The sequence below is a fragment of the Pelmatolapia mariae genome, linkage group LG5 (genome assembly GCF_036321145.2).
Source record: "Pelmatolapia mariae isolate MD_Pm_ZW linkage group LG5, Pm_UMD_F_2, whole genome shotgun sequence".
NCBI classification, from domain to species: domain Eukaryota; kingdom Metazoa; phylum Chordata; class Actinopteri; order Cichliformes; family Cichlidae; genus Pelmatolapia; species Pelmatolapia mariae.
This window is the reverse complement of record NC_086231.1, coordinates 17,779,336-17,806,779: the sequence shown is the minus strand read 5'-3', so window position 1 is coordinate 17,806,779 and position 27,444 is coordinate 17,779,336. Positions and strand designations below refer to the sequence as shown.

Here is a 27,444-nt window from a genome sequence, read left to right as displayed (position 1 = left end):
AAGACATTAAAGATTTGTTATTTAATGCCTTTTTGGATTGTTTAAAAAATGAAGAACTATCCCCAACAATGAAAACAGGATTAATAACCTTATTGCCCAAACCAAACAAAAATTTACAAGTGCTAGACAATTGGAGACCCATAACACTTTTATGTAACGATTACAAATTATTAGCCTTAGCATATGCAAATAGGATTAAGAGCGTACTAACTAAACTAATTGATGAGTGTCAATCAGCGTTTATTAAAGGAAGGCAGATTCATAATAACATAAGAATAATATTAGATATGATTGACTACCAATCCTTTATTAATTCAGAAAGTTTAATATTATTTATTGACTTTTTCAAAGCATTTGATTCAATAGACCATAATTTTTTATTTAGATCTTTAGAACGTTTTGGATTTGGAAACAAATTTTGCAAAGTGATCAAACTGTTCTACAAGCAGATTTATAGTTATGTTTCGCTCAATCCAGACATAACACCTAGGATAGATGTATTCCGTGGAATTCGACAGGGTTGCCCAATTTCTCCAAAATTATTTATTCTTTGCACTAATGGCCTACCTCATTGTGAACCATTCAGACATTGAAGGAGTAAATATTTTTGATACTGAACTGAAAATAAGTCAGTTTGCAGATGACACAGTAATATTTTTAAAGGATAAATTAATACTTGAGAAAGCATTGAATGTAATTTCAATTTTTTCTAAAGCTTCAGGCTTGTGTCTGAATCTAAAGAAGTGTGAACTTTTGCCACTTTATGATTGTTTGGAAAATAACATGAGGACGATTCCAGTGAAAAATGAAGTCAAATATCTAGGCATTTATTTAAATAAAGACATCAAAACTAGAGAGATAAAAAAAACCTAAGACACAAAATTGATGGTATGTCCAAAACACTAAATCATTGGTTAATGAGAGATATCACAATTTTTGGACGCAATCTATTATCCAAATCAGAGGGTGTCTCAAAGATGGTTTATCCAGCTTACTCATTATACATTACCCTGAAAAGTATTAAAAAGATTAACTCCATAATCTATCAATTCATTTGGCGCAATAAAACACATTACATTAAAAAATCACAACTCGTCAAAGATTACACCAAAGGTGGTATAAAGACAATTGATTTTCAATCAATGGTTGGAGTATTTAAAATAAACTGGATAAAAGCCTTCCTCTTGAAACCTGACTCCATATAGTTCCATATCCCTAAAAATATTTTCAAAAAGGTGGGGGTTGGATTTTATCCTGAAATGTGATTTTGATATATTGAAGTTGCCTGTGAAACTGTCAGAATATCATAAGCAGGTCTTGTTTTATTGGAAGATGGTTTTTGCCCATAACTTTACACCACATTGCTCCACCTTGTGGAATAACAGGACCATTACAATTAATAGGAAGTCATTGTTCATTAAAGAGTGGTATGAAAAAAACTAGAAAGCGAAAATTTCAGAAGAAATTTTAAGTGTGCCTATGCCGCTGGTAATCAGTGTAGTTTGCCATTCATACGGCTACAGAGAGCAAAACTCAGAAGAGCAGCCATTCTCCACCATGAACTATGGTAAAAACAAACACCGCTCGCGCCTCACAGATGAGTTTACAGTTTTGGGTAAAGATGAAGTGACTTTGTACAGCCCCGATTTGCAGACGCTGTGCACACAGGTTCATGAGCAGAAGTGCCATTGTACCACGGCAGACCCGACAATGTTTGCATGAACACGCTTTGAAGCATTACGTTATGGACCACTTTTCACACATGGTTGGTGTACCCACACAGCCGGCTGTAGCTTTTCAACTCACAGCCCCACACACACCCAAAAAACAGCCGAGAGAGCACAGACTACGCCCGAGAGAGCACAGACTACGCCCGAGAGGCGTGATTGCAGGTGCCGCTCAGGTGGGTCCACCTCCCCTGCAGCGCCACTGCAGACCACGCCCCGCCACACACATCAAACACGTAAAATAAATATTTATGCACTTTTGCATTCACTTTTTGCTTTTTGTTATTTTTACACAGTGTTCTGAATGATTAACAATGGTCTACAGCCAATCTTGTGTATTATTATACAAACTTTGGTTGTAAGATGCAGATAACTATTTAATAAAAAGCTAAATATTTTATATGAGAGTAAGAAAGAAAAGTATATCTTTGTGTCCCCCTTTCCCTGTTAATGCCCTACCTGGTCCCCTGGCAAAAGCTTTGCTAGATCAGCCCCTGCACAGTTACCAGCTGTCAGCTACACAAAAACAGGAGCTGGGTGTTTATTCGTCTCTCAGAAACAGTTCATAACTTCCCTTCAACTCATTCATGTCACCTAAAGGGTAAACATGTTTGTCCATCACCAGTTCAGCTCTGATGATTCAGTAAGGACATCTCCTGGTTTGGACCAGCCGCGAAATTAAAATCAAATGAATTGTAACAACAGCTGATCAAGCTTAAACGTGCTGCTGTGTTTAGCGCGATAAACAAGAGCGAAAAGCCGATCGTTGATCAGTTTCACGATTGAAGTTGCAACAGGCCAGAGAATGACAGGGGAGGCTTCATAACGACAGAATAAATCGTAATATTTTCTCTGAATGTGGGACGATTCCGTTTGTACGGCAACTCTACGGACTAACGCTTATGAATAAAATAAAGTTCAACGTCAGTAACTTAGTGCGCACACAGCTCTATAGAAACTCCTGTGCAATTCATAACTTCTTACCTGAAATTCAGTTCACCTCACGCCCTTAGGTTTCCCTGATCCACGATCTACCACCGGTCGATCGGCGGTCCCCTCGCCGCCTCGTATGTCTCGTTCCCCGCATGTTTTTCTGACACACACCGGTAGATAGGTAGATAAAAGTGTATACCATACTAGTCCAGCTCCAGCCGCACAAAATGATCTAACATATGTAACCGTATTGTCAAAACTGTTCGGCAGAGAGGCGCGGGAAAATTTTCACTAAAATATTAATATTTAAAAAACTATAATAGTCATAAATTCGCTGCAAAATTTCAGGCGGAAACTGAAGAATAATAATAATAATAATAATAATAATAATAAATCCGACAAATAGTAATATGTGTGCCTCTTGGCATAGGCACACATAATAATAAAATAATAAACAAAATATTTAAAAATGAATTATTTCACGATTTTAACAGTAACACTAAATTAAAAGGGAGTAACGTTTAAATAACGAACAAATATACACAATTTTTAAAATGGTCTATCCCCCCCAAAGTCAAAGAAATGCAATTTAAAATAATTAATGGATATTACCCAGCAGCTGAAATGCTTAAAAAAGGTTTGGGTTTGAGGTGGAGCCATGTGGATTTTGTTTACAAAATGAAGAAAGTATTGATCATTTGTTTTTTTCCTGCTCAGTAACGACTGACTTTTGGCAGGATTTGGTAGACTGGTTGAGTGTAAGAATAGATGGGATGACCCCACTGACTCTAACACTGGTTTTATACAATAATGGTGATCCACCTAAGGAACTTTCCATACTCCACAATATGGTAATAATTATGGGCAAATACCACATCCATAAGTGTAAATGGCAAAACAAAAGACCTTCCCTAAGTGCATTGAAGATTGAATTAAACTCTTTTTTGTCATCTTTAGAATTACTGAAGGATTCATGTAACGATGCTGCTTTGATATGTGAAAATGGGACCCAGTTTCTATCCTTTTAATGAATGTGTTTTGTTTGGTGTACCAAGTAAGCCGCATGTATGTTAAAGTGTTCACAGAAAGGAAATTGTTAAATGTCATAAGAATGGCCTTCACATATTTATATTGTTTTTGTTTTTTTTGTTTTTCTGTTAGTCTTCTCCTATTTTGTTTGTTTTCTTACTCAACATTTCAAGATGTTGTTGCACCAATGTTGTCTCCTAATGAGAGATTGTAAATGTGTGCAAAAATTAAATAAATTAAAAAAACCAAAAAAACCCCCCAAAAAACCAAAAAAACCCAAGATGCATTGGCAGCGTTAACCCCGCCCCCTGAGTTTGAAGGGTGAGGCTGACAGATAAAATAAATTCATGAACAGCCAGAGGTCAGGACTGCCAAAATGAAATAAATAAATACATCATGAAATAATTCATTAAATGTGTCAATAATTAATTAATTAAATGTCATAAATATGTATTTAATTAAGTAATTCAAATTTTAATTAATTATTGACACAATTAATTAATTATTTAATCGTGTATTTAATTAATTCATTTTGGCAGTCCTGGCCCTAGAGCAAAGGAGAGAAAGGATTCAAATTTTATATTTCTTAGTATTTGTATACAGTGGTCCCTCGTTTATCGCGGGTGTTATGTTCTAAAAATAACCAGTGATAGGTGAAATCTGCGAAATAACCAACTTTATTTTTTACAATTACTTTAGATGTTTTAAGGCTGTAGAACCCCTCACTACACACTTTATACACTTTTCTCAGACAGGCATGAACATTTCCACACTTTTCTCTCTTGTTTAAACACTCTCAAAGTTCAAACCTTTTTAGAAAAATAAGTCCAGTATTATAGAATGAAACCAAAGATCAAAGCCTGTTTTCAGGTCCAGAACATGGGAATAGAGCTGCTGCCAGAGAATTCAACATTAATGAATCATTAATGAATCAGTGAATCAGAAGTCAAATTTTTTTGTGTGATGGTTATCTTCCTCTGCCTTTTGGGTACTACCGCAGGTGCCTTTGACAGTGCAAAACGTTTCATCGACATTGAACCGCGTCATAGCGAGGGACTGCTGTAATTTTGATGGTACGTCACAACATACCCGTTGTAAATACTAATATATAGAGACCCTTACCAGCTATCATTCATTAATTTTTTTCTGTGGCTTTTTTTCCACAGTTTGTTGACATGCTGTGTAGGTGTGTACTTGACTAGCTGATATCGACATAACCGGGGAAACCTTTGACTATTGTTCACCTGTAGTTTGAATGCTGAACATTTGCCTGTTTAAATCATAAGAACTGTCACTATACAGAGATGTGCTTCTGAATGTGGACGATGTGTCTTCTGATTTTGTAATGCAGTTCTGCTCGTGTTAAGTGATGTAAACAACCAATCGATCTACACTCTTCAAACGTTAAAATTGATCATTTGATTTTTTTATGACACAGTAATGGTGAGTGTTCCCACCTTCTGCTCTTTGTAACTTAACTCGATCTTTCCGTTTTCGTGTTTTGGACATGATTTTGGAGTCCATTTTCGCAGTAGCGATTGACCGCAAAATAAAGCTACCGGAAATGTACAACTCTACATCCGGTCTGAAAACAGGAAGTTAGCATTTTCTCATGCACACAGTCTACTAAAAAATTTTTTTTTAATTTAAAGAACACCTGCCTGCCTTCTAACATCCATTGATTTAGATAATATGTTTCTTAATGTCTAATAAGCTTCATACACTTAAGCACCAACAGTCACTATATGACTGGAACACAAACATCATCTCTCTTAATAAAATATTATACATGCATGCCATGATCATGCTACTGAACAAAAACAACCAAGTCAGGTGTTATAATGATTTTATTTTTATTTTAGTAGACTGCCAAAACTAAAAACAGACAGCTGGTGTTTAGAAAAGACTTGAATAAATATTAAAACATAATCTGATCATTTCTGGAGCAGTTTTCATGGTTCAAGGTTCTTTATTTGTCACATGCATAGTTATACAAGTATAACACACAGTGAAATGTATCCTGACACGCTCCTCAACATGTGCAAAAAAAAAAAGGGGGGGGGGGGGGTAGAGGAATAACATTATAAATATATATATATATAGTATATACATTGGGTGAATGTGCAGTAGTAGCAGCAAGCAGGTGAATTCTGTACATTAATATGAATAGACATCTGACTATTTTACAGAATGGACAATATAAACATATTTAAAGTTAAAGGAATTGAGTGTCTGGAGGAGAGTCTCAGTCAATTATAGATGATGTGAGAGGGCGGGTGTGTGTGTGTGTGTGTGTGGGGGGGGGGGGGGGGGGGGGGGTTGGTTTAGGGCCCGGATGGCTTGAGGATAGAAGCTCCTCTTGAGTCTCTCTGTCCTTGCCCGGATGATGCGGAACCTTCTACCACATTGTAGAAGTTGGAACAGTTTGTTGCCAGGATGGGACGGGTCCTTCAGTATCTGCGTTGCTCTAGTCCGGCATCTCCTGGTGTAGGTGTCCTGAAGCGGGGGGAGAGCAATCCTGCAGCAGCGTTCTGCTGTACGGATCACTCTCTGGAGAGCTTTTTGGTCCTTCACACAGCTGTTTCCAAACCACGATGTCATGTTCTGTGTGAGGATGCTCTCCACAGCGCCTGTATAGAAGATCCTGAGGATCTTTGGAGAGACCCTGAACTTCCTCAGTTGTCATAGGTGATACAGGCGCTGCCTAGCCTTTTTGGTCTGGGCCTGAATGTGGGCAGCCCATGTCAGGTCTGAGGAGATGTGGACGCCAAGATACTTAAAGGACTGCACCCTCTCCACTGGAGCTCCATTAATGATAATGGGCTTGTAGTCTCTGTGCTGACTCCTTCTGAAGTCCACCACCAGCTCCTTGGTCTTGCCGACGTTCAGCTGGAGGTGGTTGTCCTGGCACCATGATGCCAGATTCTTCACTTCGTCCATGTAGGCCGCCTCATCGCTGTTGGAGATGGCACCCAACACCACTGTGTCGTCAGCAAACTTCACTCTCCTCAATGCCGCTCGGACGTCATGCTCCGCGATGCTGGTCACCGGTCTCTCGCTGATGACGTCACTGTCCTCGGTAGTCAGGCGGTAGATGGCGTTAGCCGCCTGGCAAACCTCGAAACGGGCGTAGAACTGGTTCAGCTCATTGGTGAATGCAGAGTCGGCGTTGATTGGCGCAGTGTCCCTGGGTTTGTATTCCGTAATGGTGCGTAGTCCGTGCCACATACTCCATGTGTCGCCCTGGAGGAAGCGGGACTCCACACGCTCCCGGTACCGGCGTTTAGCATCTCTCACCGCGCGCCACACGCCGTATGAGGCCGCTTTGTAGGCGCTCATATCGCCAGTGGCAAGACCCGCGTTGTAGGTGGCGGTCCTGGCGTTTACTGCAGCACGGATCGATCTGTCCATCCATGGTTTCTGGTTTGGGAATGTGGTGACTCTCGCAGTGGGGATAATCTCCTCCGCTAGCATATTGACGAAGCATACTGCTACTTCCGTAAACTCGTTGATGTCGACTGCGCATGCTCTGAACATGTCCCAGTCGACGTCGTCGAGTGCGTCCTGTAGCGTAGCTTCTGATTGGGCAGACCACCGTTTCACCTCCCTCGTGGTTACTTCTTCCCTCCGTATGTTTTGTTTATACTGGGGAATGAGGAAGATGGCGTTGTGGTAGCCACAAACAGCTGGTCCAGATGTTTTCTTATCCCGGTGAAAAGGCTATTATTTTCCTCCGGGATTAAAATATTTTTCATGTTAGTTTAATTCAGAATAAACTTAAAATAAACAGCAATAGAAACAGTAATATTTCAAACTTTATGTACACTTTTAGCCACTCTTATCCACCATTGTCACTTTTTGAGCTTTGGATGAAATGCATTCTGGGATACTTGGATGCACCAAGAACACACAAGTTACCACCCATACATGCTTGATGGAATGTATGAAGGAGTATTAGGCTCACATTAAAAAAAAGAAAATGTTATTGACCATTTTCAGAAAAAAAAATTGAATTTTGTTTTGAGAAAAAAGTTTTGAGAAAAAGTTGAGTCATCTACACGAGGCATTTGGTTGAATCACCACATTTTGACTTTTTTCTCAAATAATCAATAATATTTTATTTTTTTAATGCGACCCTGACACTTGGTCGTAAGAATGGGCAAAGCCACAACACTTCCAGGTAATTTGAGCATACTTGAACTGATACATACTTTGAACTGGAACAAGTACTTGTGCTGTGACTGATAACGCTTCACAAGTCCATACGAACACACAAACACACAAAAACAGCAGGAAGTAGTAAGGAAAAAAGCGAACTTTTCACTGCCACAACACCAACCAAGAAAAGTGGCCAAATAAAGGCTAAGCTAATAGATCATTTAAGGGGCACACACTCCGCTTTAAACAGATTGTGTAATTTTACGATGCTCCCTTTAGACAAGACCTCTGTGCACACTCGATAGAAGAGTTAGTATGGGCAGAAATCTGTGCCATCAGAAACTGAATTTGAATAAGTTAAATTCGAATTTGAATTGCTCGGATTGAATCTGAATTGTAACTTGAATAAATGCTTTTAAAAACTGAATATGAATTATCCTAATTTGAAATTCAATTCATTGGTTTGAAAATGATCATCACTAAATTGAAATTGAATTTTATATTTTGAAAATGAATTAATTTGCTTTGAAACGGTATTTTATCCTTTAAAAGTTTAGCTCTCGAATAATTTCAGATTCACTTCTCACCATTCAGTTTCAGTTCTACAATTCAATTTCAGTTCCAAAATTCAGTTTTTGGGGACTTACATCCGGTTCCGGTTCAAGAGTAATCGAGCGCAGATTAATAGAACTACGTTTTACTAGCGGACCGAAAGTGTTACTGACGGGATTCTACAGCATCTTGAGCTGAATTAAGACTTCAGAAGTCATTCGTCATGTCGAATGACCAGCGGATAAACTCTCAGGTTGGTAATAAATGTATTACATGTATAAGAACAAGCGTCATGTTAACAAATGATAGCCGTACAGTAACTTTTATGCTTATTGTAGCTGTTAGCTAAAAACGCTAATTTAGCGTAGTTTGCCCTGGATTCAGCTTCGACAAACAAATATGATTGACTGTTTCTAGTAGAATTCCAAAGTTGTCATCTTGTACCCTCTCAGAGCCCTGTATGCTTGCAGAGACCCCTACAGTAGGGAAACATGCAAAACGGTGTCCAAACCTTTGTATTTTAGCTTTATTTATGTCTTACACAGCATCCCAACTCTTTAGCTAACTTAATAACTTTAGCTAAAGTGAATAGTTAGTCTAATTCATTAGTGCAGCATTACTGGATCACATCTGTTTGAAGTGATATATGTGACTATCACTGTGTTTAACTACCATAATAATTCTTAGTGTACTGAGTGCATGCTTAATTAGGTTTTTTTTTAAACATACTGCTCCATTGCTATGTTTGACAGGCTGAAGTTGTCGGGTCAGCTCCTAAATCGACCATCTTTTACAGGTGTTTTGTGCCAGAAATGGAGTGTCCACTGAAGACTGAAGATACTGAATCTCTACGCCTTGCCATTGATCCCTCTTGTGCCTTCATCTAGACAAGAGACATTAACTTAACCACTCTCACATGCTCTGTACCTACATCACCTTCCCTGACAGTCGTAGCTTGGCTCATCTGAGGGTGAAATTATAAGAATGTGTTATTTTGCAAAGTGCTCTCTAGGGTTCCTAAATAAAGTATGGCATTGAGGTCATTTCTTTTGAATGAATCCCTTCTTCTGAAATATAAGAACCTCTCCTGGTTTTAATGGCACTTTGGATACCCTTACTTACTGTTCCACTCCCAACCCCAAATAGATGCTGACAAGCTGACACAGTAACATGGAAGAGGGAAAGAAGTTGGAAAGGACTACTACAAATAAACCTAATGCCTAACAATGAAAAATGTAAAATAAGAACAATAATAATAATAATAAAGATAAAAGATGAAGTAACATGTTTTTAGTTTTTTGTTTATTCCAAATGATCATCCAGATGTCTGTGACATGTGATGACAAACACCATAATGGAAGGCCTTTGTCATCACATGCTTAAACTCATCATATATTTTTGCATATGCTGAACAGGCAGTCAGACATGCTGTAACTGCGGGGTAGAAAACTGCATGAACAACATACGGCCGGGGTTTCAAACTCCAGTCCTCGAGGGCATTCACAGACAGTGCAGAAGCTGTGCTGAGATGCTGTTGCTGAAATACTTTTTAATTATTCACAATAAGCATAGCTACCAAGGCCATTGCCTTGGATGGAAAGACGCTGAAGCCAAACTGCTAGAAACCTCCCTTCAGAGGTTGCGGACAGACTGTGTGGATCTTTTCTACCTCCATACCCCTGACCATCAAAACCCCATCGAGGATACTCTCAGAGCCTGCAATGACCCCCACAAAGAGGTTAGCAGACCAGGGAATATATAAACATATAGCTCAATAACTTGCTTTAACAGGATACAAAACAATAATGTATTTGTCCATCTGCAGTTCTGATATGTTTTAATATTAAATGGAAAGTATCAGCTCCCCAGGGAAAATTCAAGGAGCTTGGCCTTTCATATTATGCATCCTGGGAAGTGACTGAAATTATATGGATCTGCAGGCACAACAACTGGATAGTTCCCACTGTTTATCTGGTAATATATGGCTTCTTATAATTAAGATATTTAAATTCAGTAGCCTGATCCCATAATAATTTACATTATTGGCATAGATCAGATTTGGATAGACTCCATATGAATCATCTTGTTATGAATATCCTGTAGATAGACCTAACCTTTATATGTCTGCTATACTGTTACTTGTTTCACACCTAATTTGGACCAATATTTCAGAGAATGTACAATGCCACAGTAAGACAGGTGGAAACAGAGTTGCTGCCATGTGTAAGATACTATGGAATTAGATTCTATGCATACAATCCTCTGGCAGGTACTTTATATTAGTTTTTTATGGTACACCTTGCAGTCCCATTTAAAAAGTTTTATTTAAAAGGAAGCACTCGTGATTGTGATAAAGGTGTCGCCTAATGTGGAGGGATACAAGCTATCCTCAAGTTATCCTCAAAAATGAATATATTATATTAAAATATGTTCCATACATGCATTCATGCATACCTGTGAGCTAAAATGTGCCCTGGGTGAGTGACAGCATTAAGTACATACTGTACTGAGTTCTGACATTAGTCCTCCTCTGCCAGGTGGCCTTCTGACAGGGAAGTATCACTATGAAGATAAAGATGGCTCCCAGCCTGCAGGACGATTCTTTGGCCACAGCTGGGCTGGAGCATACAGAGACAGGTGAAGACCAGCTGACTGCTATTGAAATATTTACCAACAAATTGTTTTATGTTGTTGAATGAGATTTTTGTTAACCATAACCGTGATTGTGCTCCTGCTCTGTGGAAGATACTGGAAGAAAAGTCATTTCCAGGCCATAGAGGTGGTTCTGCAGGCTTTAGAAACAGCGGTGTGTGAAAGCTGTTCATGCCATGTACACCAACCTCATTATTATGCTCATGAATTCATTAGAAGGGCAATTTTCTTCATGTGTGTCCAGGGTGATCTTGGACATCGAGTCATTATTGGCATGTCGAAGATGGAGCAGCTTCAGGAAAACTTGGCTGCTGCAGAAAAGGGTCCTCTGGATCAGAGAGTGGTCGATGCTTTCAAAGAAGCCTGGAATCTCGTAGTCCATGAGTGTCCAAACTACTGTATATGAGGACCTTCTTGGTCCTTATATACATATCACTATATGTAATTTAATTTTACAGAAAAATGTCTCTCTATTAATTACCCTTAATTTTCTTTTCCGAAATGTCTGTTCCCTCTTTTAACGGTACAGTACTGTTTTTGGTAACCATTGTCCTTGATGTAAATATATAAAAATTGTGAATGTGTCTGTTCTGTGTCTTGTGTACTGTTTGTTTGTATATGTGTCTTTCTTGCTGCTGTTACATCCAAACTTCCCCTTGTGGGACAATTAAAGGATTATTCTATTCTATTCTATTCTATTCTATTGATTTTTCAAGGAGCATTTCATTGTTGATGTAAAAAAAGGACAATTTAATACTCTTTCATGAAACAATAACTTCATCAAAGTTTTTCATATCAGCAAAAGATTTTCCTGTACATGTATATTACTCATGAGTGTTGGTGTTTGAAAGAAAAAGGACTTCTATACAATATCAGTCCCTCATTGTGCTGAGGAAACTTGGGAGAACAATGACATCCCAAACTATTTAATCCTTTGAATACAGTCCACAGTGTCCAAAGCTAAAATTCAAGGTGAAGGACAGAAGTTCATGTTTTGTAGGTATAAAAAGACAAGTGAGACTAAAAACTGCAGCCCTGGCTGTCAGGATGAAAGCTGCTTTTGAAAGCAGGAATGTTTTTTTTTTTTAAATGCTCCTAAATGCATCTATGTTGTGGTCATCAGCTTATAATTCAACGGTGTCTCCTAATCTCCTCTTCCTGATGACTTCCAGGTCCTGAAGATTGTGTGACTACTGAAGCTGAAGCTGAACATACCTTCATCTGTGCCTTTGTTATTATTTGTGCAGGAACGCTGATGTGGTAAAAACAGCAGGTGACAAACAGTAACATTTTTTGGACACTAATATTAGCACCAGCTGTGAGAGATCAAATCATTTTGATATCCCACATTCCTTACAGTTGGGGAAAAAAGTGTTTCTTACTTTCACTTTGCACTGTGCAGCACATGTGAGTTCTGTGATAATAACATGTGTGTCACTAAGACTAAACAGGAAATATTGCATATACATACAGAGCACCGTAGGTCTGCATTCTTCCCCATACTAATTTGAATAGTTAGCTATACTATGAGTTTATTGCAGTTTTACTTATTGCTGATAATTTCCACTGAAAAACAATGTTATGGAACATAACATTGTTTTTACAGCCTGACTATTAAATACTATACCAATTCTAACCTCATAGCAAGACTTAACTATATGCAATTTAACCAACAAAATGATTTTAAGGAATGATGTCTTTGGTGAAGTCAGTCTTCCAACACCGGCCACATGTTACTGATTAGATCAAAAGGAATGTTGGGGTAACCAAAGGCAGCGTTTCAATGAACCAAAGAATCTGAACTACACTGTGGTTTTGTTGTGTATTGCACCAAGTAATGTCTCCCTTAATTTTGGTCTATTTCTCTGCATGTGTGCGGGTCTGTGACTGTTTGTGTTCAGATATGCACACAAAGTGCATATAAGTAATAGTAGTAGATTTGTGTTGGTCAAGGGAACTACCAAAGACCTCCCATGGATAGACGTAAGACCATTTAGACTTTTTCTTGATTTATTGACTGAGTGGCTCTCCAAACATGTAAGTAGAGGAAGTCACCATCACTGAGGTAAGAGGGCTTCAGTTTGCAGTAGAAGCAAAAACTCCTTTGGAAAACTGGAAAACATTTTCAGAACATACAAAAGTCACTCAGGTTGAAGATCAAACCTCACATTCTGCCTCTACACTCCACATGCCTGAGTATTGTGAATGGAAAACATAAACCCATCATAATTAGATGATAGTAGCCTGAAACTAAAAGATATCGGAAACAAGAAGGAGGGAGTCAAACTGGAACAATATGTAAAGGCAACCAAACGTTTGCTGTTCTGTTGTATATTTGTTCTCCAAATATATAATTATGTTAAGTGAAGAACGCTGGAGCACAGAACAGCCGAGACAATGGGCTGCAATACTGTGCAAGGGATGGATATTAGAAACCACTCTCGCATAATCCCAGTCCTTTACATATGTATTATTTTAAACAGCTGTTGTACTTCACTGGCTCATCACTGTGAAAGAAACAGTTGCTGATATAGTTAGGAATGCATTTCATGTCACACAAAGCCACATGGCACCAATATATTCATTAAAATTACACTGACAGCGCAAACCATCAAAGACCATAAAGAGCTAAAATGCTTTAAAATAGGCTACTCATTTCTTTCAAATATAGTTTTGTTTCCCTGGCTCAATAGTGGGAATAATAACTAGAAGAAAAATACAAGGAAGAACCTATGCAGGATGTGAAGATGGTGATATAGACGGGGATGACAATGTAGAATGAAACTTCTGCAGTTCAGGACCATTTAAAAACTTTTGCCAGACATTAAATTTTGGCCATTTTATCGTAACAGCCAGCGCTGCAGTCTGTAGTCTCTCTGGTCTTTTATCCCTTTCTTTTCAAACACCTACATCACTGTTCATGTTAAACCAACACTGATGAATAATACACATGTATGGGAAAATGTTTTTTTGATTTGACAAAATTTAATGCAAATTCTCGAAGAAGTTATTTTTCCATGAAACACTATTAATTAATTTATGTATTTTACATTAACAATGATGTGTTCTTTGATAAAAAATACAAAGAAGGAAAAATGTACATTTCAGGGGAGAATTCAAAAACCCTAATTAGGTGTAATTAGGAGAAACATTTTTCTGCAAAATTAAATTACATATAAAGTGATGATCAAGAAGGTCTTCATCTGAAGTAGTTTGGACACTCGTGGGCTACGAGATTCCAGGCTTCTTTGAAGGCGTCGACCACTCTCTGATCCAGAGGACCCTCTTCCGCAGCGGCCATGTTTTGCTGAAGCTGCTCCATGCTCGACATGCCAATAATGACTCCATCTCCAAGATCACCCTGGAGACATGAGTTGGAGAAAATTACTCAAAACAGGAATTACACAGCTGGAGTTCTGTAAATGTCTTGAGATTTGTATTTGTGGAGGGTTTGTTACATTTAAAAAAGAAGAAGAAGAAGAAGAAGAAGAAGAAGAAAATCTGGGTGAGTAGAGAATTTGGCATGTTTTTTGACAATACATGTCAATTTAATCACTTTTGGGGTACTTCTTTTCTAAAAGAATCCCTTTCATATATTACAAACATGTAGACAACATGAAAAACATTGTTGTGCTTTGTTCTACCTCTGGTTTTGCATATGGTGAAAGTTTGGGGGCATTTCGGCTGCACTAAAACATAATTAAAGGAAATAAAAAATAGACCTTAAAATCTTTCAGTGAAAAACCTCAAAGGCTGTGTAACTACTGACTGTTGGGATAGCACTGAAAAAAATCAAAGGCTTCATTTCATTTGTGGTGTTTCAGTGGTAACTCATAGTTCTTAATTTTCAGATTTTCAATACTAGCAATTTGAAATGTTGTCACTGCAGCTGTCCATGTGGGTACCTTAAGCTGAGAGTGATGATACATCCAGCGCATAGCAGCAGAAGTCAACGAGGGTTTCTCTGACCCGTACGCTGTTTCCAAAGCCTGCAGAACCACCTCTATGGCCTGGAAATGACTTTTCTTCCAGTATCTTCCACAGAGCAGGAGCACAATCACGGTTATGGTTAACAAAAATCTCATTCAACAACATAAAACAATTTGTTGGTAAATATATCAACAGCAGTCAGCTGGTCTTCACCTGTCTCTGTATGCTCCAGCCCAGCTGTTACCAAAGAATCGTCCTGCAGGCTGGGAGCCATCTTTATCTTCATAGTGATACTTCCCTGTCAGAAGGCCACCTGGCAGAGGAGGACTAATGTCAGAACTCAGTACAGTATGTACTTAATGCTGTCACTCACCCAGGGCACATTTACATTTAGCTCACAGGTAACGTTAACAAGGCAAAAAAAAAAACCCACTAACTAAAGCAACTACTAACTATTCAACATCAGGTTATTGTGTGCTAGCAAAAAGGAATCACCAAAGTGAATAAAATACATCTCCAGGGGGACATGAATGCATGTATGGGACATATTTTAATATAATATATTCATTTTGGGATAACTTGAGGATAGCTTTTATCCCTCCACATTAAATGACATCTTTTTCACAATCACAAGTGCTTTCTTTTGAATAAAACTTTTTAAAATGGAACTGCAAGGTGTACCATAAAAGACTACCTGCCAGAGGATTGTATGCATAGAATCGCATTCCACAGTATCTCAGACATGGCAGCAACTCTGTTTCCACCTGTCTTGTTGTGGCATTGTACATTCCCTGTGAAAGATTGGAAGAATCTTAATTAGAAACAGGTGAAAAACAAGTAACAGTATAGCAGACATATAAATGTTCAGTCTACAACACCTAATGAAAGACTAAATCTTCAGTGATTTGCTGAATTTAGATAAAAGTTGAATATCCTTAGAACAGGATATATTACCTGATAAACAGTGGGAACTATCCAGTTGTTGTGCCTGCAGATGCATACTATTTCAGCCACTTCCCAGGATGCATAGTTTGAAAGGCCGAGCTCCTTGAATTTTCCCTGGGGAGTTGATACTTTCCATTTAGTATTAAAACATCTCAGGACTACAGATGGACAAATAAGTTATTTTTTTCTGTGTGTTCTGTTAAAGCAAGTTATTGAGCTATATGTTTATATATTCCCTGGTCTGCTAACCTCTTTGTGGAGGTCATTGCAGGCCCTGAGAGTATCCTCGATGGGGTTTTGGTGGTCAGGGGCATGGAGGTAGAAAAGGTCCACACAGTCTGTACGCAACCTCTGAAGGGAGGTTTCCAGCTGGGAGCGCACGCTCTCTGGCTTCAGCGTCTTTCCATCCCAGGGATTGGCCTTGGTAGCTATGCTTACTGTGAATGAGCGAGAAGTAGTCAGGTTAAAACAGCACCGCTCCTTCACACTGAAAGCTAGCCAGGCATTTATTGCAGCACTTAAACTTTGGATTCATTATTACTAGAATGTTTCAGTGACATCAAAGCTGTATGGCTTTCATTTAAAAAACAAAACAAAACAAAAAAAACTTTAACGAGACCAAGAATGAGGTCACACCAAAGTATTTCAATTTGATATACAAGTCAAGGCTATGGACCTTGACTAAGCAGCTCCAAAACCTTCATTTTAGTTTTGAGACATTCAGAAGTGGTTTTTTAAAAAAACCCCACATTTTAAAAAAGTGTTTTAATGGCTTCATTAACATATGTTTGATGTTGTGCAGCACCCTGGTCGATGTTTGTTGTATGCTTTATAAACAAAGTTGGTTACCCACGATTCAAGGTGGGGTAACCAACAGGCACGTTGGTTGGTTACCCGGTAGTTGTTAGCACGCTAGGAGCATACAGCATTACTGTGTGCTTATGAAATACCTGTTTTAGGGAGATTCATGCCTCCGATGATGGTCTCTGACTTCCCATCGACGTACATGAAGGCTGTGTCCAGCTGGTTGTGTCCGCTGTCCAGGAAAGCCTTCACCATTTCCAGGCTCTGCTCGGCGTCTGCTCGCCCCCCGAAGCCCATAGTTCCCAGTAAGGACACCGGCTTTTTAGCTGGAGACGACATGTTTCTGCGAGCCACACACTTCGGCAAATGTACAAGCACGTCTTTGATAGCCTTACTCTGTCGGAGTGTGCACAGAGGTCGTGTTATTACCCAGAGCATGCTACTGTACCACTGCGAGCAGATGACAGAGGGCAAAGGTCGTATGTTAAGGGAGCGTCGTAAAGTTCCTTAAACCGTTTAAAGCGGAGCGTGCTGTTTAGATGATCAATTAGTACAGCTTTTATTCGGCCGCTTTTCTTGGCTGTAGTTCAGGCAGTGCAAAGTTCGCCTTTTCTAACTACTTCCTGTTGTTTTTGGGCTTTTTTTTTAGTTAATATTTATTCAGATCTCTTCGTTGCATAATACGCAGAGGACTTGTCATACTGTGTAATTTTTAACTTAGACCACAAGGTGTCAGCAAATTACCGTCCATTCTTTTGTGTCACTCAGATAAGCTGATATAAACAGTCAGATAAAATGAGATATAATGAGTGTAGTTTTTGGTTTTTCGGTGCATCTTTATATATGTATATATATATATATATTTGTTTTCCAAATGTGCCACTTCAGGACTGGCTTGACCCACATCTTGGTCTAGGACTCTGACATACTCAAATTTACCCAGACTATTTTTCCCCAGTCTCAAAAGAAACTACAATTACTGAAACACCACTTGCTGTGGTGTAATTAGATAAACATTAGGATATGCAGGATGTGCACAGTGTCTCCAGATCGCATTAGCTGCCGTTTTCAGTATTTTAGTAACAAGTCATATCACCAGACAAATATTTGTCTGGCTTTCGTGCCTATAAGGATCTCAGGACCAGGGTCTATTCTGTTCTCTGTGACTTTTAATGGAAAAAAAACATTTAAATCAAATCTTTGCATCTGCGCAATTTGTTGGTTTATTTTAGATATTGGTGTTTTCCTCACGGTCAACAACAGATATATCCTGCACAAGTCTTGTCAAAAATGTTTTGTCCGTATACATTGATGTGTTGCAGACCTGAAATAAACATAAGCAGAGTCATTTAATATTAGATTCGTTTTGGTTGTTGGAGAGGAAGAATGAGAACCCGTCCCAGTTTTGACAGACTTCATAGATGAGCTCTGCCTAATTCAAACAGCATGTTTTTATATAGCTTGTAGCCCCAGAGGCTGCACGGACCATCTCTGACCCCGGACTTTTTCGGGTCATGAACACATACATGCTATGAAAGCTTTGTTTAGAAAGCAGCAGGCCTGGCTGCTGACCCTTTGACCGCCCCATCAGCTGTTTGCCCTGCAGTGTGACCGCTAGCTGCTTCCCTTACCTCCCAAACCTTCAACATCCTCTACTCGTGATGGTAGGCTATGTGACTTCGTTTTCAGGCACGTCCGTGGCTGTAATGAACGCGCATCTTATGTCGTGCAAATGCGCTCCTGCTCGCTCAATCTGCAAATATTGTACGTATAATAAAACCATTTTCTGTGCACGTGGGTCATGTCATCATTTTGTCTTTAAGGCATTTAACCACTTATCATCATAACACATTAAAGCACACATCACAAGTCCCGTGGAGAAATGGTGACACTGTCCAGAGAAAGTTTGAAAGTTATCAGTCATGAGAGAGAAAAGCTCTTGCTATGATCGCACTGTGCCGGTGGCTGCAGAGTGTCTTGCAGGGGCTGCTGACGCTTTGAATAATAGATGGCTCCCTGTGAGCCCCCCCATACCCAGCCCAAATCCCTGCCATCATTACCAAGTCAATGGAGGGAGGCAGAATGCGCTCTGGCTCCACGAGTTTTTTTTGCGCGTCAGTCCAACATCTGCAGCGACCTGTTGTAGGTGCGCAGGAATTTTCTGAGTCAGATAGCGGCTGCGACGGAGACACTACACGCGTGGGATGGCTGTGTCATTTTTGGACTGTGTTGGGCATTTTCACGCGGAAGATCTTTTAAGCGCATGTTAAGTTTCTTCAAGTTGACACGTTGGGATTTTTTTTTTGTTTTAGATTTTTTTCTCTTTTTTTGTCCTGGGTAGTGATGGGATACACTCATGAATGAGTTTACAGTTTTGAAACTGTAGAGTGACCCAAACAGAGGAAAATGGACAGTGTTATTTTTTCCCTTGTCATTGTATTTATTATAGAGGCGCACGCATTCCGTTACGGCTTTGCCAACAACCTCCAGCCTTTTATGTAAGTAAAGTTTTGTCATTTTCCTGTATCCTTATATATTTATTTAATCACAGGTATCCATTTAAGGTGGCGCTCACTGTATCCAGCTGCAGGTACTTTTTTACAGACTCACATTTCCTTTGAACTTCGACATAACTGCCGGTTCACCTGCACATCCATAAATCTGTGTCCGAGACTCAACCAGAGGTAGAAAGCAGAGGCTTAAGAAGTTATTCTTCTTCTTAGTATTATTATTATTTAAAGTGATGAGATTGTAAAATTCTGGCACAATAACAATATTTGGTAGCATTTTATAATAATGTTAAACTATTAAGCATTAGTCAGGTTAGTATGGTATTAGCCAATGCTTAATTCATCATTTATATATCATTACTCCTCTTTAGTATACTATTTATAAATACAGATATGTTTATCCATCTGTTACTATAACACCATGTACAGCTATCACTGCTACTAAATCACTGCTAGTGATAATCATAGTCATAATCATTGTTATAAAAATATGTCTATGTTTATAAATAGCATACTAAGGGGAGCAATGCTATATGAATGATAAATTAAAAACTTGCTAATACCTTAATACTTAAATAATGGTTAATAGTGTAACATTATTATAAAGTGCAGCACAATATTTTTCCTTTTGTTTTTATTTGTTATTTGTATGTTATGTTATTTATTACTCCCACTAGTGATCCAGGGAAATGAAACTATATTATAAAGAAATATCAGGCTATTTCTTTTAGCTATTTATCACTGACATTTATTTAGTGCACACTCAGTGTGAAGCAATAGATAAATATCACCCACTGTTCTGTAAATATAAGCTAATTTGCAAACAGACCAATCAGTTAACAGTGTCAGCCACTACTGATTATTTGGCTCATCATGTATCGGTGCTTCATCAATCCAATAAATTTTGCTGCCGTGCACTTTCATCACGGTCTTTAGTGGTTTGCAGGAATGCTGCCAGTGTATTTTATATGAATGCACTGACTCCATGTGGCTCTGTGTGGCATGCAAAGCATTCCTAACTCTGTCCATGACTGTTTCTTTCACAGTGATGAGCCGGTGAAGTATAACAGCTATTTTAAACCCTAAAATAATACATGCGGAGCTGGAATTGTGTGACAGTGGTTTCTGTGCTGCTCCCTGCCACTAACAATAAGGTCTTTCACATTAAATTATGTGTACAGCCGAAGGTGATAGTGATCACTGTTATTTATGAGATGAGCAGCTGGAAGTTGTCTTAGGATTCCCGCTGATCTCCATGTGCTGAGGCTTTCTTTCTATCCTTAGAGAGTTATGGAAAAAGTAAATGTATCAAAGATCGTTTTGGACTTTATTTTACAAAGACTCCCCTGTGAGGTGCAGTGAATGGTGCAGTTAACTTAAACTTAAGTTAAGTGTTTCAAGGCTCACCTTATTTTACCTGTGTTGAGATCTGTTTTGTGTTCTTTCTTTCTTTCTGTCTTGGAGCGATGCTGCTGCGGAAACACTTTAACAGTTCCACTGAATATCGAGTTTAAGTCCGAGCAGGTTTGCTTTGTAGCTTATTGTCCTGAAAGGTGATGCACGAGGAATTCCCCTTAAGGCTTTAGAAATACCAATAACTGGTCATCACACACCTTAGCACAGGTAATGCCCTCACATTGTTGACAACTAGAAAACGCCTCAAGCAAATTTTTTTCTTTTTCCCGCCTGTCTTTGCCGCAACATCTCTTTAAGTGCTCATAAATTGCTCTGGTGTCGTCTGTACATTTGTGAAAACACTGCTCAACATTTTGACATGTTAAGTATTTTTTTACCAATCTTTTTTTATTTCCCAGGCCCAATGTGTGTGCGGAGAAGGAGGTGACGCTGGTCGCCCAAAGGCAGCCATGTGTGCAGGCCTTCACACGCATGGTTAAAGTTTGGAAGCAAGGCTGTGTGGGGCAGTCGTGGTGCATGGGCTATGAGAGAAGGTAAGTAAGACTTGTTATTTCTCATCTGTCTGCTCCCCCCTTTCTGTACTCAAAGCCTCTGATTCTCCTCTTCTGCGAGCACTCCTGACCTCACCTGCAGGGGATGTAGTGCTTTGCTGATTAAGCTCTGGCTGGAGCAAAGCATTAATTACTTGTTTTGAAGTAGTCTCTGTGACTCATGCAACCGAAAGAATTTATCGGAGAGGCCGGGATTCTTCCTTTAAACTCCATTTCCAAACATGAGATCCAGCTTCCACTTCCCTCTTCATCTCTCTCACCCCTGTTCTGTAATCACAGCTTTTCAACCTGTTATAGAGTTAAGTGCAAGGTGTAGCCCCACATCAGCAGCTATTTAACATACGGACGTCTTGGCAGCAAACATTCCTTTAAAAGAGAGACCCAATCCTAACATTTTCGCCCTTCTCTGGGAGTCTTCTGCTGTGTTGCTCACGCTTGCTTTCCCCACATTAGCTGCTGCGTTACAAATTCAAAGGCTGCTTTAAAGGCCGCTAAGCCCACAATTACCCGCTGTAAACAAAACGTTTTCACAATGCATAATAACTGTGGAGCAATGACAAGGGTCCCAAAGTACAGGGAGAGGCACTGTTCTCTGAAGTACAGTCTGCCATTCTCACACTTTAAAACAGTGCCTTGAAGCGGATTTGTGCTGAACATTATAAGACATGCTACTTCAAAGGCCCTGAGCTGTTTGATCAGTGTGCCACGCGAAAAAAATTAAAGATTACCCTCATAAATATTTGGCGAGATACTCCTGTTCGTTTGTACACACACAAAGCAACGCTCTGCTGTTGTGTAATGACATGGCTGCAATTCAGACTGAATGTGATTGAACGTTTTTTAACATGAAGTTTGTCGTGTTAACAGGACAGCCTACTACACGGCATACAGACAAGTGTACAAACAGGATTACCAGACTGTGTACAAGTGTTGCCCTGGATGGTCCCAACTAAACGGAGAGGCGGGCTGTCTTTATCGTAAGTGCCATCAGTTTTTCTATCCTTTATGAGGTTTTTTTTTCCCCATTGACTTTGACCTTCTTGTGTGAAACACAGTGTCTGCAGACAGGCAGGTAGAAAAGACAATATCTTTTTCCTGACTCAGCAGGAGGAAGGAAGCTTTAAACATCGCCTAACCACTGCCCCAGACTTCTCAATGAAAAGGGTTGAAGGAAAGGTCAAAAAGGTCTAGAGGTTCTTTGCCCACCCACTTTTGAGCAGATGTTATCGGTCAGTGTCATGGACTTGTGTCACTGCAGTACTCCAGCTAGGTTCAAATGTGGATACTGGGACTTCCATTGTAGTGGTTGCACTCAGCAAAAGACATTTACAGTCTCAATGAGGACATGGCTCTACAGTGCTACTTTATTTTAGTTTATGATAGATAGCCTGTCTGGCAGTCCACTCTTTCTCAGCTGGATATTTACTACAGCCTAGTTAAGCTCCACCTGGTCTAGCTGTGACCCTACATTTAATTCTTGGCTCACATCCACAGAGCTGTTGTTGTAGACATCAGCTCTTTTCTCAATTAGATGTGTGACATGGTAGTGCAGGTCAAAAGACCGCATTATGAATATGAAAATGACAAGCACCTGCGACCTGTCACATTTAAGGCCTCCCGAAGATTAGAGAGACCACCTTCTGATTTGCACAAGAAGAACAAAGAAAACAAATGAATGTTCCCACCACCAAATCCATGTATGGAAAAGTAGTTCCTCTGGTCACATTGAGACTGCCAACAGCTCATCTCCTCCTGGTTAAGCTTAGCTTCACACCACTGAGACCAAGCAGTCTCCTTTGATGGGATTTTACAGCCAGTGATCCAGATCGCATAGCCTGCATACCACACAGAGACCCTTGGTAAAGCCTTCCTGTAAACAGTTTGTCCCTGTCAGGTAGACTGACAAGAAAGTTCCCACTTTCCTGTCATCCTTCCCCGCCTGGAACTGAACCATGTGCTTAATGCCCAGCCCCTTACACCCACAGCACAGGCAGATTACTCTGCGGGATAGACGTCTGATGGGAAGTGGATGGGACTGGGAGTTGGAGAAGATATCCTGGATGTTCCTGTCATCAGTGCCTTATTATGGTCTCTATGTCCTTTTCAAAGAGCCTCTTTGTTTCCAGGGAGAATGTTACATTATTAAATTATATTAGGAGGCATTGCACAGTCGCTCCTAAATGAGCCTGGTTTGTTTTAAAACACTCCAAACGAAATGTCTTAAAGATACATTCCTCATGACTGCACAGTGTCTCCCCTCACTTAAGTTAGACAGGGAGGGGGTTGTTTCTCTGTTTCGGGTGACAATGGCCGGTCTCTTCAACATGAGGGAGGGTTTTTATCTCTGTAACCAAAGACGAGGCAGCACTTTGAGATGGGACAAACTAATCACCCTATTCTCTGAGCCATTGAACTGGGATAAAAGGAAGCTCAGGCCACAATCCTCCCACTCCTGCACACTTTGCTATGTGCTATCTGTACTGTACCTCAGTCAGCACAATGCAATCTGTGTGTCTGTTTTCAACAGCACCTCCGACATCCAAAAGGGAAAATCTGCTTTGCGAAATGTACAGCTTTAGCAAATCCTCTGAAAACCCCAAATGAGTGGAAGATGGGAATGCTTTGAGTTCAGATAGTGATTTACTGCCTGCTGCTTTTGAGGGTTTTTAAAAAAATGTCCTTTGTTGTTTGTCTTTTCTCTGTGTGTGATCCTCAATAAAAATCAGCCAGTCAGTCATTGTAAGGTAATTATGCTAATGGCCTCACTTTATTGTCAGACAGTTAAGGGTCTGGTTCTACATTCTAAGTTGACACATTAGTAAGTCGAGTCCCCCTCTTGGCTTTTCATTAAAATTCACCTGTGTTTATTCTGTCCCATTATTTATATCCATCCCTTGCACAGTTTTGCAGCCCATGGTCTCAGCTGTTCTGCGCTCCAGCATTCTTCACTTAACATAATTACGTATTTGGAGAACGAGTATACCACAGCACAGAAAACGTTTGATTGCTTTTACATTTTGTTCTCCCAGTTTGACTCCCTCCCTCTTGTTTTCCATATCTTTTAGTTTCAGGCTATTATCATCTAATTATGATGGGTTTATGTATTTTCCATTCACATAATAGCATTGATTCATAGTTCTTGTGCAGTTTGCAAATACCTGAGATTTGGCATTTTTGCTTTCCAAGTCTCTCCAAGTTCTGGTGTTTTCAACTATTATGGCACAAAGAATGCTCACAGGAGAGAGTCAAACTGAAAGACTAAACCTTTTTAAAGCCACTCTTTTCACTTTATGCCCCTCTGTCTGAGATCTTAGAGCCCCCCTGTCTATTTCTTTCTTAATGCATTTCATGGCCGTTCTCTACCAAAAGTCAGACAGGTGGCTTGTGGAGGCAGAACGTGCTGTTTGATCTGCATTGTTTAATAACAAAGGTACAGATTATTGTGCCTGGCTGACATCTGTATGTTCTGAAAAGGCTCCAGTTTTCCAAATGAGTATTTGGTTCTACTGTGAACTGAAGCCCTCTTAACTCAGTGATGGTGACTTCCTCTACTTACGTGTTTGGAGAGCCACTCAGTCAGTAAATTAAACTGCTCCACTTTAACAAGTAGCTCCACGAGGGTGGAGGATGGACAGGGTTATCCAGCAGTGGAAACGAGCAGCTATGTTGATTGACGGCAACAAGCAGGCTTTGTGAAAGGGGCTGAGGAGCAGGGACAATGGCTTCTCCAGTTTGTCGTCCTCGTTAACTGCTGAATAGGAACTGGCCTCTTTTGTGGCCACACTGGCCAAAGTATCTACAAGTGAAAAAAACTCAGTGGCCAGAAAAAGTCAAAATGGTCTTCTGTCTACCCATGGGTGGTCTTTTTTGTTGGTCGGTGGAACTACTTTTTGCATATCTGAACACAAACAGTCACAGACCCGCACACATGCAGAGAAATAGACCAAAATTAAGGGAGACATTACTTGGTGTAATACACAACAAAACCACAGTGTAGTTCAGATTCTTTGGTTCATTGAAACGCTGCCTTTGGTTACCCCAACATTCCTTTTGATCTAATCAGTAACATGTGGCCGGTGTTGAAAGACTGACTTCACCAAAGCCATCATTCCTTAAAATCATTTTGTTGGTTAAATTGCATATAGTTAAGTCGTGCTATGAGGTTAGAATTGGTACAGTATTTAATAGTCAGGCTGTAAAAAATTTGTTATATTCCATAACATTGTTTTTCAGTGGAAATCATCAGCAATAAGTAAAACTGCAATAAGCTCATAGTATAGCTAACTATTCAAATTAGTATGGGGAAGAATGCAGACCTATGGTGCTCTATATGTATATGCAATATTTCTTGTTTAGTCTTAGTGACACGCGTGTTATTATCACACAACTCACATGTGCTGCACAGTGCAAAGTGAAAGTAAGTTTGAGTTGGCCAAATACTTCCCATTATGGGGATCTTTTCACCCATAATGGGACTGAATGACATATTTCTCCTCTACGTACCAGTGAATACAGACAGTAAACATTATGTTTGTCTACGTGTTTTATTGTCACACAGCCCATATATTCTGATTACTGCCTTTTTATTGTTTATTGTCAAACTGACCTGGTATCCAGCTCAAATGGGCATTATGATTCATCACGGGTGATTCTGTTCTTACTCACTATTGTGTCTTATGTGAAAAAGTGGGATGGTGCTCCCAAACAAAGCAAGAGAGAGCAGAATTGTATGATGCTGCACAGATTGCCTGCTGACTTCTCTTCCTTGACTAAATTTAAACACAGTACTTACAATGTAGTAATAATAATAATAATAAATGGTATTTAAAGTTTTTCAAAGAAACCTGTTTTTCACAAGAGCTTCTTGAAATGACACATCTCACTGAATAGCAAAATGGGATTTGTAGCCTCAGAATATGTGTACCATTTATGGCCCCAAACTCAGGCTTATGCACAGGCCTTTGTGTCCATGAATCACCCTGACTCCAGCTTCCCTCTGGGTTGCGCTCTTGGGGTCAAACAGATCGACAGAGTCTAAACAAACATAGGGAAGCCTCCGTCTTGATTCACTCATCCCTTCCAGGAGCTGTAAGGGCAACACCTGCTTGTTGGTTGGACCCCCCGCTCTTTCTGTCTCTCCTTTTTTGTGGAAGCTGCTAATTCTCTCTGGGAAGGTGTCTGTGTAAAAGAGTGGAGGCTTTCACAGGAAAAAAGATGAGATTGGGCTTTATGCCACGCTGCATGCCACATTAAGGAATTATTTCAGGGAAGATTAAGCACCGTAAGGGGCTCAGGAAGGGGGCTGCCCAAAAATGCCCTGGTTAGCTGCCAGCAACCTCTGAAGAGGGAATGTACAGTCTCCTTGTCGTCGCTTAGTCTGAAGTCTCTCTGAGAGACCTGACCTTTTCATTTGTTCTTGGTGATTTTGTACATTTAACACTTTTTCCCCCCAACTGTAACAAGGAATGTGGGATATCAAAATAATTTGATCTCTCACAGCTGGTGCTAATATCAGTGTCCAAAAAATGTTACTGCTTGTCTGTTAATTTCACCACATCAGAGTTCCTGCATATTATATAATAACAGAGGTGCAGATGAAGGTATGTTCAGCTTCAGTTTCATTAGTCACACAATCTTCAGGACCTGGAAGTTATCAGGATTAGGAGATACTGTTGAATTATAAGATGATGACCACAACATAGATGCATTTAGAGTGCTAGTGCATTTTGTGATATAAGCAAGAAAGAGTCATTGATGTGTTTCTGGTGTATATGTATGGGATGTGTGGTGCAAGTGATCTGGATGATCCAACTTTTAAGCAGGTGTCTGCGAACGGAGCCAGATGACAAGCGGATGTTTAGGCTGAGTGGCGGTCTCCACAGAGCCATCAGAATCTGCTGAGAGACATACATGAAATTGTTCCGGCTCATCTGTGTTTATTGGAGAAACTGCTTCTTGACATCCATCTCCTTTGTCTGGAAAAGTTATGTTACTCCCCAAAGTACAGCTAAAGCCTGATTGCAGATACTCTTAAGCCATCTTATATTTTCACACCCCGAGGCATCTCTCCCTTGCCTAAGCTTATCTTCTGTCTTTTTATTGTACATCTGTTGAAAGTTAGTAAATGTTGTGAATGTTATTGATTAAGGGTGCAACTACTGGTGTTCTAAATGATTGATTAATCATTTAATGATTATTTTCTTTAAAAAAATGAGTGAGTAATTTAGTCCAATAATA

At 39.6% G+C, this 27,444-nt stretch overlaps 2 protein-coding genes and 1 pseudogene across 3 annotated transcripts in view; 2 read left to right on the top strand and 1 right to left on the bottom strand.

The window, feature by feature from the left end:
• The first annotated feature begins 9,824 nt into the window (after positions 1-9,824).
• Positions 9,825-11,457, top strand: LOC134628012 (aflatoxin B1 aldehyde reductase member 2-like; annotated as a pseudogene).
• A 2,671-nt stretch (positions 11,458-14,128) lies between these two features.
• On the bottom strand, positions 14,129-17,263 carry akr7a3 (aldo-keto reductase family 7, member A3 (aflatoxin aldehyde reductase)). Its single transcript, XM_063473002.1, has 7 exons — positions 16,877-17,263; positions 16,176-16,363; positions 15,936-16,040; positions 15,676-15,772; positions 15,195-15,294; positions 14,957-15,086; positions 14,129-14,412 (listed from the first exon to the last, which is right to left on the bottom strand). Exons 1-7 carry the CDS (start codon positions 17,166-17,168, stop codon positions 14,251-14,253), a joined length of 1,074 nt encoding a protein of 357 aa, XP_063329072.1. The 5' UTR covers positions 17,169-17,263; the 3' UTR covers positions 14,129-14,250.
• Positions 17,264-18,837: 1,574 nt separating this feature from the next.
• megf6b (multiple EGF-like-domains 6b) overlaps positions 18,838-27,444 on the top strand; it is a 57,633-nt gene continuing 49,026 nt past the window's right edge. For both annotated transcript variants that reach the window (XM_063473957.2, XM_063473956.2), the window contains exons 1-3: positions 18,838-19,228; positions 21,055-21,189; positions 22,075-22,184. In XM_063473957.2, coding sequence (XP_063330027.1) covers positions 19,137-19,228; positions 21,055-21,189; positions 22,075-22,184 — 337 coding nt within the window. In that variant the 5' untranslated portion in view covers positions 18,838-19,136. The remainder of the gene's footprint in view (positions 19,229-21,054; positions 21,190-22,074; positions 22,185-27,444) is intronic.